General features: G+C 47.1%; 1 protein-coding gene across 1 annotated transcript in view; it reads right to left on the minus strand.

Annotated features, from left to right (window-relative positions):
- rims1b (regulating synaptic membrane exocytosis 1b) overlaps positions 1–10,445 on the minus strand; it is a 37,294-nt gene extending 26,849 nt beyond the window's left edge. The window contains 6 exon segments of the mRNA XM_042104544.1: positions 527–626; positions 1,377–1,487; positions 3,476–3,516; positions 8,166–8,445; positions 8,447–9,116; positions 10,157–10,445. Of these exon segments, the coding sequence (XP_041960478.1) occupies positions 527–626; positions 1,377–1,487; positions 3,476–3,516; positions 8,166–8,445; positions 8,447–9,116; positions 10,157–10,443 (1,489 nt within the window). The 5' untranslated portion in view covers positions 10,444–10,445.
- Positions 10,446–12,543: the final 2,098 nt, after the last annotated feature.

Genomic DNA, 12,543 nt, shown 5'->3' on the forward strand with positions numbered 1-12,543 from the left:
CTATATGTGTGTCAATCACTTACGATATATATCATGCACAAGGTGACTTAAAGGCTGGCCTAATGGGTGAATTAATCAAGAGAACTTGGTGAAAAGCCCAATAGTACTAAATAGCCTATTCAAGGGATTGCTTGAGGGACTTCTATGGTAAAGTATTCTCAGTAGTTTCTAACTGCTACGGTATAACCGGATGTGGGTAAAGGCAGGATACCATTACACAATGACGGGATGACAAGCTCTGCATGGCCTCTGGTAGATTGGCTAACTTTGTCCCTTTTAGGAACGCATACATTCTTAAAATGAATGTGTTGAAAACAACACAGCTTGTCCTATGTCCAGATAGGGACAACACAGTTTGTATTGTTTCCAACACATTGCTTTTGTTATTTGCTTCAAGAGTGTACACAGTATGTGTCAAAAATAACAGAACTTGTGTGTTTTTTTTAAACACATCTCTATGTCCAGATAGGGACTACACCGTTTGTGTTTTTTTTAAGAGTGTGCATACTCTCAACCTGATGCGCACCTGCACGTAAATGTCCTACGATGTCAGCCAGGCTTCCTTTCTTGACTTTGGTGATGAAGGCTCCGAGCCGACCTGTCTCCGTCATCTTCCCCCCGACCACCTGTGAAGACCCAGAGCATCATCATCATCATCATCATCATCAGATGACTGACCACTGCTATGCTGGCACAGGGCAGGTGAGTAGTAATAGTATAGGTCATCTAACTCTGAAGAGCCAGCAAAAGAGAGGTTTTATATAGTATACTGTACACATGTATGGGTGTTCATAAATCAACATTTGTGTGTACAGTACATGTATATTGATGTGTTAAACATTATGAACATAATATATGTGTTCAATTACAGGTATTATGTCATATATGTATGCATGTGTATGTATGTACTGTATGCATTGCATGCTTTCAATATCTATCGTTCTATACTAACATTGAAAACCTTTTAACTACCACATCATAAACCATGTCAGACTAAATGGCAGGGCACAGTATTGATATGATGCTATTCAGTAACACACTAGAAATCAAGACGGGTAGGACTTCCGGGCAACAGGAGGGTCAGGGGATAATGATTGTGTGTGTGTGTGTGTGTGTGTGTGTGTGTGTGTGTGTGTGTGTGTGTGTGTGTGTGAGAGAGAGAGTGTGAGAGAGAGTGTGTGTGTGTGTGTGTGTGTGTGTGTGTGTGTGTGTGTGTGTGTGTGTGTGTGTGTGTGTGTGTGTGTGAGAGAGAGAGTGTGTGTGTGTGTGTGTGTGTGTGTGTGTGTGCATTGGTAGGAGGTTGGATGGGGGTGGGGGGGCAGTGGGGGGTAATAATTGGCTGTAAAGTGCACGCCTTCAGCCCCCATTAGACTCACCTTCAGCCCCAGGAGGGAGCCAGCTTCTCTGGGCATGGCCGAGCGCTTGCTCAGGGTGATGCGGCCGATTAAATGATCTCCCTCTTTGGACGGCTGCCACGTAACCGGATGCTGGCCAGAGAAGAGCAGAGAAGAGAGAGGAGAGGAGAGGAGAGGTGAAGAGAGAAGGGGAGGAGAGGAGAGAAAAGAAGGGAGAGGAGAGGAGAGGAGGAGAGATAAAGAAGAGAGATGGAGAGTGATAAAGAGGAGACCAGTGCTTTATAATCCCTTAAGTAATCCCTTTAGTACACAGCCAACAGAGAGCAATACTAGCTCTTACTCACCTTCTCACCCTCTTTTACATTCACCCCTCACTCTCAACATCACCCTCTCTCTCTCTCTCTATCTCTCTCTCTTTCTCTCTCTCTCAAGTTATTCTCACCCTCTCTATATCTCTCTCTTACAGTCACCCTCTCACTCTCTCTATCTCTCTCTCTTAAGGCTGAGCTACACCAGGCGCGTAACTGAAGCGTTCCGTTCGCGTTGCGTCTGCTGCAACAATTAGCTCCTATTATAATCAATGGAAGTAGCTTCACCAGACGTGACAGTGGGGCGTACGTTCGAAAAAAATAGACCATTCATCTAAATTGGATTTTACGCGTCGCGAACGGAACGCTTCAGTTACGCGCCTGGTGTAGCTCATACCTTACACTCATCCTCTCTCTCAACATCACCCTCTCTCTCTCTCTCTCAATAATACCCCCTCTCTCAACATCACCCCCCCTCTCTCTCTCAATAATACCCCCTCTCTCAACATCACCCCCCTCTCTCTCTCTCTTCCGCTCACCCTCTCACTCTTAACACCACTCTCTCTCTTTTTTCACTCCAATTCACACTCTCAATCTATCCCACTCTCTCAGGCTGAAAGGACCATCATTGCTTCTGGATGTTTCGGATACTTCACGGGGTAATGCACAGAACAGATAATGTCACACAAAACATGTACAAAAACGTAGCTGCACTCACTCAGACAGGCATTAGTGTTGTGCAGATTTGACACCAACATATTTGGATATTGCTAAATTTACATACACTTCCGGTCAAAAGTTTGGGGTCACTTAGAGATTTCCATTCCACTCCATTAAACACAGAATACCAGCTGAGATCAGTTGCATTGTTTTTTTTATCAGGGCTGCAGTTTTCAGATTACATTATGTGCTTACATAATTGCAAAAGGGTTCTCCAATGTTTTCTCAGTTAGCCTTTTAAAATGATGATATTTTAAAAGGCTAACTGAGAAAACATTGGATGAACCCGTTTGCACATTAATGGGAAGCACGATATTGGAATCTAAAGATCAGCCCTGATAAAAAAAGACAATGCAACTGATCTCAGCAATGTATGTAGTGTTGAAATGAGTGGATGGAAATCTCTAATGACCCCAAACTTTTGACCGGTAGTGTAAATTGACAAGGACACAAAAACAAAGTATGTAAAGTCATATGTAAATGTTTTGCGATGATTTGACTTGATTTGACTTGCTCGTGCTCAAATAGGACCAGCTATACCTGTCAAACTACAATTCTATAAATAAATCAGGCCTCTCTCTTTGCCCAGTGTTGATGCACATTCTATTCTGATTTCTCCTTTTCACCTACACATACACAGCCACAATTACAAATCACGGAAAGCCCAGGATCACTACAGAGCATATATAATCTATACTATAATCTATACTGTTCTTAAACATAAATCATATTTAACGTTGGCAGTCATAACAAAAACTACACATTAAAGAGACACCATGAGACTCCATGTATGTGAACAAGGCCCATCCGAACATGAGAGCAACCCAGACTAATAGTTCAGCTTTTACTGTAATATAGTCCTGGGTATAATGTTACTTCACTGTGGTGTATAAATAAAAATGTTGACCTGACAACTTGTCTACAGTGACTTTGTCTAATTAGGGGTGCAGTACCACATGTTGTCTGCAGGGGGAGCAGCACTCCAACATCTCTTCCCCTCTGGCACCACAGAGGAAGAGTGGAGGAGCCAGCGTTTCACACAAGCTAAATTAGACTAAATGACAACAGAGGTGGCACCATGTGAACACTTACATGCCATACAGCTGGGTCCATTGGGTAGCAGTCCCAGTCGCCTGGAAAAGAGGGATACATTTGTGAAAAAAGAGAGAGAAAGAGAGGGATGGAGAGAATAAGAGACAGAGATAGAAGGGGAATGGGGAGTAATTAGTCTTCTCATACTAGTCAGTCAAATCTGAATAAATGAATGAATGAATGAAAAAATCTGTAAACTGTAAAATTTTGATTTACAAATTTACACCAATGCATTTCAATATTTCCTTCATATTACAACATATTTAGCATGATGTGAAACATTTTCCCTTTGCTTGCCTAATAACTTCACAATGCTCTCTAAATAACATACAGCGGCTCTAGCGTAATGGGCAGCTTTGATGAAAATGACCTCACACAAACCCTGTGACCTAAAGTGACCTCTAAATCTAACCCACTAAACTCTCATGATGACAGTGTTTACTAATATTGCCACACGTCACAGATGCCAGATTACTGTATCATGGGAGGCTTGGGCCTGCTTCCGCGTCTCAGACTTCAGCCACAATGAAAGACTTCCAGCAGACCTGGGGAGGACTCGGGCCTCATCCGTTCCCGACCTGGTCCCTGGATCCTGATTCCTCCTCTTGGAGCAGGCACCCTTTTCCCTCTCTCTCCCCTTGGCTTCGGTGTTGCTGTCAAACCCCCCTATGTTGACTGATTAATTAAATCCCAAGGCTCATTGCCTCCACTGTCATCCTCAATGAATATCTGCCTCAGCTCTCCTGTTGTATTACTGCGACCGATGCACCTTTTCCTTGCTCAGTCCCTCTAAGCAGCCCCCCCCCCCAACCCCACACAGGGGTGGATGGGGGGGGGGGGGGGGGTGTTGTTCAGTAATGCTACAGGAGAGCTGAAGGTGGTGGGGGGGAGGGTGGGCAATAAAGTGAGACGGTGTTTAAAACTGCCCAGGCTCCAATGAGATGTTATACAGTGCCGCGTAAAAGTTTTTAGAGTCTCATTTGACCAATCCGATTGCATCCGTAAAGCTTGGGACCCTCATCCTGCTTTTATACAGGACATGTGTGAGTGAGACACCCTGACCCCCCTCTCAACTTGAGCTACCAGACACAGCCAGTTGAGGGCTTGAGGAAATAGGAGTGTAGTTTACAAGCAAGCTTTTATGATTTGTCCTGCCAACACCAAAAAAATGACTTCCTATTCCTGTGAAATTAAAGAAAGGGGCTCAGATGGCGCGCCTACAAGACATTGATTTGAAATACTAGTAATGGAAATGAGTGAGGAAAAAACACAAAGTCAAATGTGCTTAAAAGGGAACAAAAACAAACCATGTTTAGATTTGTCAAAACTGCTATCGTAGAACGAAACGAATAAGAATGGCCGCGGAAGAATACCAACAAGGAGAGGCGAAGGAGACGTATGAGCATACTGTATATCTAACCCTTGTCTCGTTTTTCTGCTGAGCAGTGAAGGTCAAAAGGACCTTTCCTGCACATCTCAGAGAGAGCTGCTGGGGTGGATCAAAGGGGAAGGGAGCGAGTGGGGATCTCTGCTGTGTTGTCGCCGCTGCTGCTGATGTGGAGCTGAGGTGGAGCCCCAGGAGCTTTGAGCTGCGAGCCGAAGGGAAAGCCGAGGCATCCTCAAAAAGTCTGATCAAGGCCCCGACGCTTTAGCACCATCAAACCATAGCCGCTTTAGCACCATCAAACCATAGCCGCTTTAGCACCATCAAACCATAGACGCTTTAGCACCATCAAACCATAGCCGCTTTAGCACCATCAAACCATAGCCGCTTTAGCACCATCAAACCATAGACGCTTTAGCACCATCAAACCATAGCCGCTTTAGCCCCATCAGGGCTCGTGTTCGTGAGAGGGTGTCATGGGAATCTCAAGGAAATGAGAGGAGATGGGAAAAGGGGAAGGGAAGATGAGAGAAGAGAGCAGAGAAGAGAAGAGAAGAGAAGAAGAGACGGAAATAAAGAGAGGGGAAGAAAGGGGGGGAGGAGAATAAAGAGAGGGGGAGAAAAGAGGGTAATGAATGCAAAGAGAAGAAGAGAGAAAAGAAGAGAAGAGAAAACAAACTGTTTAAAGGGGGGGGGGGGGACTCAGCTCAGTGGGTCAAATTGGCTTCTGCTCACTTCTGGGGCAGAGAGTTAAGATGGCCAATTGCACGTCACTCTTGCCCCCAAGTGGCTGATAGCACTCTGTAGTCTCCAGCGCTCTAATCTGGCTTTAAAAACCACCAGTACTGTGGGATTGGAACGGAGGCCGACTGAAAGGCAGGAGCCAGGAGTGAGCCGGGGTGAGACTGAGGCTGGTGCTAAGCCCGGTTGCCATGGTCACCCCGACTCATCTCTGACTCGGACGGAGGCGCGATGTGGGCGGGGGTGGAGGGGGGGGGGATAGTTGGGGCTCAAATGAGCCTTTTTTTTATGTTTCAAAAAGTTTGGGTGAACAAAATGGGCAACAACTGGCTGGTGTGTTGGGAACAGATGAGTTGTCGTCGGGAGGTTGTTGTCGGGGCTCGGGCCAGAGCATTACGTTAGCCGATGACCTAATTCCCTCTGGCCTGGAACAGAATTCAGAGCGCCAGCCTGCCTGCCTGCCTGCCTGCCTGCCTGCCTCACCCCCCCAAATGATGAGAGGAGAGCATGTCAAGAGAGCAATGGGATGGTGAATCACGTCGACGCAGATGCGTTTGACATTTACTTATATTCATTCCTTTATATGTATTTATTTAGCTGATGATTTTACAGTACGGGTGTATTTTCATCAGTAGCTTTTGAGAACACTGTATCATGCACAGCGATATTAGATATCAGCTACATTTCACTAACAACCCAAACTTTCATTCTACCCACTCATTCTCACATGCAAATTGTTATAGATTGTTAAGGTTTCTGTCTGTAAGAAGCCATCTTGTTCTGTTCCTAACAATAAGCTTTATTGTAGCTGTTCATGAGATAAACACACCTGTTTCTCCCACACCTGACTGCTCACTCTCCCACTGGCCAGACTATTCACACATGGTGTTGTGTGAGAGCCAACAAAAATGTAAGAACATGTGCCGATCGTTTCACCATAACCCATCGCTTGCTCTTTAGCTAGTTGGCTGACCAGTTTGTCTGTAATGCCTTATTAACTTGAAGAAAGAATGCCCAGAGCATGTAGGTTTTTCTAGTACAATGTGACAATAAGATGAGTATACATTCAGGACCTGAAATCATCATTAAAGGGACACCAGGCAACGTTTTCGTGTTAATTAATCATCTTCGTAAGTTGGTATATGGTTAAATGACTCATTACGGGGCGAATGAAGGCTCTCTCTCCCGCCCCTACTGCCTGTAGAAAGAATATCCCACTTGCAAGTTCGGTGTATCCTACCCACCGACCGAAGCAGGATCAGTTTACAGCACAGAGGCAGGCTAACGAAACGCTAGAGATTGTTGCAAACGTGTGTATAATGGCAGAGCCGGCGAAGAAGCAGCGAAAACCCTTGACGGAAGACGCAAAGAAAAGGAAAAGAGCTTCAGACCGAGCGAGGGGGAGTTTCGTAGAGAAAAAGCATCAGGCTTGCCTGGTGTCCCTTTAACAAGCAAGACATCTGACCACACACTATCTGCCAGGACTGTGTTAAGTTATGTGTAGTTCTCTACTCACTTTTGCATCTACGATTCATCAAGACTTTTTTTTATAGTATTAATGTATGACCCCCAAATCCCATCTAATCTCTATGTATGTTTTGTGTCCAGATGTGGCCATAATCGTACACAAAATCAGACTGGCACGCTTTGAAAATGATAGTTGCATACAAACCATACCATTCTTTTTTCATAATATAGATAGCCTATTCTAAGAGGCTGGATTAGCTCGATCCCCAGTGTTCACAGCACCATCATGAGCTGGGGAATATGGGACGAAGAAAGGGACTTGGACCTTGCTGCGCCCTGGACACTTGCCTAGATGACAGCTGAGTTTGAAACAGATCTGGCCGGGATCCACGACAGATCTGATTAGGGGGCCGCTGCTATTTTATTGCGGGAGCCAAACCGGACAGAGAAAATGCGACTGAAGCGGAGAACTGAAGAACCGGAGCGGAGTGAAAAATAGAACTCTGTCTGAACTAGCACAGCGTCTGATGTGCATATTTCCTAGAACGGGGTTTAGCTGTATTAATATTATGCTCTTTGTAGACCACTATCCTCTCTACTGCTCTCAGCGGAGTCAACAGAAATGAAGCTCATCCCCTCTCCATGCCAACTCTCCTGACCAGAATGTAGTCCCCATCACACCTCAACACCACATGTCCTTGTGTGCATAGTTCTCCCTACACCCTTATAGTGCGTAGTTGGCTCTGCTTCACAGTGCAGGCTAAATTAACTGGTGAACAAACAATTAAATCATGTTTGAAATAAAGTTAAACTCTGCCATGATATGTAATTAACTTTGCAGTGTTGCTATCTGTGTAACTAATTGAACCTGTAATGTAATGAGTTGTAATGAGCCATTATACACAGACAGTTTCCTGTACATGGATTAAGCCTAGTCCTAGACATAAAGCTTTTTTCGATGCAGATGATCATTGAAGTTTTCTTGGACTGCTTATTCCGTATACAGGAAACTGGATACTATTCAGCTAACTATGCTGGGGACACTGAACATACTTAAGACCTGGAAACAGGAAGTGGTTGGGTAGTGTCGTTCCATACCTCTTTCGCCGAGGCTCTCCATCTCCACGTCCTCGCAGCTGGTGTACTCGGGCGTGGAGCCGCCCTCCTCCTCCGAGCTGCTGATGGACATCTGCCGCTTGTTGCCTCCCCCGCCCTGCCGGGTCCTGTAGGCCCGCGTCGGCGGCGGACGCAGGGACTCCGACTGGTCGGAGCTGAGCGAGTCGATCCTCGTGAGCCCGTCGCCGGGCGGTGGACCCCCGCCGCCGCCGCCAATGTGCCGGCCCTTGTGCGCTGCCGTCGCTGGCTCCAGGTGGGGCCCCCCCCGCCTTGGGCGGCCCCCACTCCTGCGAGTCCCTGAGCTCCGGGGGCAGAGGCCCCGACCGGGGCCCGCCGGGGCCCGGCTTGTGCAGGGAGCCCTGGCTCCCGTGACCCCCACCTCCTCCCCCACCTCCACCCCCTGCGGTCCTATCCACCGAGTACGCACGGTGGTTGTCCAGGAGCATCTTGCGCTCGTCCATGCCGGGGCCGCCTCTCCGGGGAGCGCGAGGCCCCCCCTCGCCACGGCTCTCGCCACCACCGCCACCGCCGGGCGGCCCCAGGCCCACCTCGTTGAGGGCCATGTCGCTGTGGTGGCGCTCGTGCCGCACCTTGGACACCTTGGCGTGCATGCGCATCTCCTGCTCCTCCTTCTGCGGCTTGACCGGGTAGCGCGCCAGGTTGGGGTCGCTGCGGTAACGCGTCTGGAACTCCTCCTCCCGCTGACGCTGACGCTCGGCCTCCTCGTCCTGGGCCGAGCGCCTCCGCGGGTCTGGCGGCTGTCCGACCGTCCCGTCCCCCTCACCAGGCTCCTCCTCCTGGCTGTGGGCCTTCTCCAGGCGCCGCCTGTCCCCTGGAGGACGCTCCTCGGACGACTGCTTCCCGGGGACCCGCCTCCGCTCTCCTCGGCCAATCACCTTTCCATTCTGCTCGTGGAGGGAGAGCGGTCGCTTCCTGTTAAAGGAGGAATAACAACAGAATCAGGGATTGTGGTATCTTAATCAGGGATTGTGGCACCGCACATTTTCTGTTGATTTTTGGTGTTTGCATTTCTAGTTTTGGTCAGCATGGAGTTTTTACCTTGTGATGGGACCTATAAAAAACATCATATAATTACGTTTATCATAATTAATTAATGGTTTCGAGTTTTCATTTTAAATCATGATGACAATTTGAATGGTAAGCCCTCTACTGTTGTATCATATGTTATACCACAGGGGCGCTCAGTAAAAGGTAAAACATATCAGATGTATTTTAGGGTGAACTGAGTGTGTCTGGCATAAGTAGGCTTGCTGTGAAATCTGCTCAAGACGGAATGGTGAACAGAGCAGGGGCAGGGCTAAAAAAGACAAAGGGATTCAAATCAGGAGGACTCGAACCTTCTGGCCCACTTTTGTGTTGCTGCAATGTAAGGACAATGTTGCCTCTACTTAAAAAAAAAAATAGAATAAAAAGCAGGGATTAAAGGCTGCATCCTCTGCTCTGGTCTTTGGAAATATGCTGCGTGAAAGCGGATTTTGAGTCTTCACACACATGCGTAAATATGACAAGTATTTTTTTTTTTTTTTACTGGATTTAAGGGAAGTACGGAACCCCAGAGGTGTCACTGTAAGAGTTTTGTACATCGAGAGAATGTGTGCTCATTTCACTAAAATGTGGTTTTACTAAATTGTGCTCTCATTTTACTAGATTGTACTTCATTTAGTGTAGAGAAATAAGCTCCAACACCAGACAACACTGATGATCCATTTAGGCTCATAGGTTCAGGTTCAAGATTAATAGATTCATGATTAGGGCCAATAAATTCAGATTGTGGCTCCCATTATATTTTTCAAAAGACTCTGTACTTTGAGGGACATTGACTATGAACACTCACTATATGAGGCGTGTTGGACTTCCTACAACAAAGCTCTTCAGAAACCACAGCCCAGTCCAAAGATCCAAATGGACCTTCTCTCGTAAATAAAAAAGGAAAAACAGTCCTGGCTCCTTACTTTTCCCGAGGCGGTTCGCTTCTCGAGCGTGAGGCGGGCATCGTGTCGGCTCCTCGCGTGCGGTCACCGATGGCGACGCCGGCCGCGTGCTGGCCTTCTGTGGACGGTGGCGCCTGCGAGCGTGTGCGCTGGAGACGCTTGTCCCGCAGCTGCGGCGCACCCCCCTCACCGGCCGTGGAGCTCAGGGGCCCCCCTGGGCTGGCCGGACGCCCCTCCGGCCCCGAAAACCATTCTCCCGACTTGATGAGGATCTCCTGCTCCTTCCGGCAGAGGTTACATACCCACATCACCTAGAGAGAGAAAGGGGGGGCAGACAGGGAGAGAGAGAGAAAGAGAGAGAGAAGGGGCCAAAAGTTAACATACAAAAAAACCCACAGTTTATTTACAGCACAGCTGACATATCTCATTTGAAAAAAATAGGGGGCTCTGCAAGGAGCCTGGGACATGCTTTTAACAGTGGGCAAATACAGTACTGACCAATCACACATCTGTTTTGCAACAGTCAACCAACATCAACCAATAACACATATCCTTCACAAACTTCATTCACACATGCTTTGTAATAGTTGACCAATGTCGACCAATCACAAATATGCTTTGCAATAGTTGACCAATATCGACCAATCACAAATACACTTTGTAATAATGGGCCAATATTGGCCAATCACACATGTGCTTTGTAATGGTGGACCAATATCGAACAAACATACACGTACATGTTTTGTAATAACACCAAAAGACTCCTGTCTCAGGTTCACAAAGTAACAGTCTCATTGTGCTCTGAGATAGTCCCATGTCACCCATTAGTTACTCGTTGATTCTTTTGAGGTAACTAAGGAAGGGCTAATTATCAAATCTCCAAGTGATTGAAAGCTAACAAGAATGAAGGACTTCTACTTTCTAAACTTTCTCCGAAGTTTCCCCTCTGGATATTTTCAGCAAAGGGGTGTAAACCTAAGCCTGGTGCACATAGAGTGAGTGACGTGAGTTTGTCATTTAGTTAAAAATTTGGTAACACAGGCAGACAGAAAGAGGCCATGAATGCACACATGCACACGTACACGCACACACACACAAAACACACGCACAAACCCACATGCACACGTACACGCACACACACACAAACCCACATGCACGCACACACACACTTTTTCCTCTGTCTCCCCTTTTTCATAATGCATGTACACAAACACAGACACTGATACAGACGCACACACACACACACCAGTCGTGGACACAAACAGGAAACAATTGAGCTGGTCAAAACTACTGTAGCTTTGACTATTCCAGGCACACAGGAAGTGCAGGCTGGCCATGTTGGTTCCGACCGACCCCACACTATATGTCAAATCCTTCTTTGCTCTTGGCATGCCCTCGCTTCCTTCCTTTCTTTCTTCTTTCCACTCATTCTCTCTTTCTCTTCCTCTCTCTCTCTCTCTCTCTCTCTCTTTATCTCTCTCAACTCTAATAGAACCCCCGGTGATGGTTCATTTATAAGACGGATGACAGAGGTTTCCTAAAATACCCCCCATCTCTATCTCTCTCTTTTCTCTCTCTCCTCGCTCCTCCTCTCTCTCTCTCTCTCTCTCTCTCTCTCTCTCTCTCTCCTCTCCTCTCTCTCTCTCTCTCTCTCTCTTCCATATTCCTTTGCTGAGCGGCTCCCCCAGGTTAAAGTTGATTAAATATGAAAGCTAAGTGCAGAGGTGGAAAGAGAGAGAGGCAGAGGCGAAGAGAGTGAGAGAGAGAGAGAGAGTAAGGGAGGGAGAGACAAAGAGAGGGATGAAAGAGAGAGAGAAGTGAGAGGGGAAAAAGAGAGTGAGTGAGGGAGAAAGAGTGTAAGAGGGAGAGAGAAAAAGAGGAATGAAAGAGAGAGAGAGGGGGGGTGGGGGGAGAGGGAGAGCACATTTGCCAAGACATCCTGGGCATCCATTAGGCCCATAACCCTGAATCACGCTAACAGCTTTGGCTCACTCACCCCCCTTGCTTTGCACACTTATTGCATCCAGGCCATCGATCCCGGACCCCAGACTTGCCAAGCATCTGGTCAGGCCATAAATCCAGCCCAATTCCCCCCATCCAAACACCACTTCCTCCGTAGTAGGGCTCTCAGTCCTTATAGACAATCAAGCTCAGCTTCAAAACAAGTTTAGACATCGTTCAAGGGTTTAGTGTTCACACTGATGTTCGCTCATGTCGCTGCTGACTGCTATTCTTGCCGTTTGATTTAAGTAAGCCTTTGTCAACGTCAGTCCGGTTACGGGAGCGAGAGAAGTGACAATCAGCAGAGAGGGCTTTGGGCGAAACGTCACAGACGTGGCGTTATTTAAAGCATGAGGGGGGGCTTAACGGAACGGGCACGGTGTTAACATACATAACACAGACGTGTA

The sequence above is a fragment of the Alosa sapidissima genome, chromosome 9 (genome assembly GCF_018492685.1).
Source record: "Alosa sapidissima isolate fAloSap1 chromosome 9, fAloSap1.pri, whole genome shotgun sequence".
Lineage (NCBI taxonomy): Eukaryota > Metazoa > Chordata > Actinopteri > Clupeiformes > Clupeidae > Alosa > Alosa sapidissima.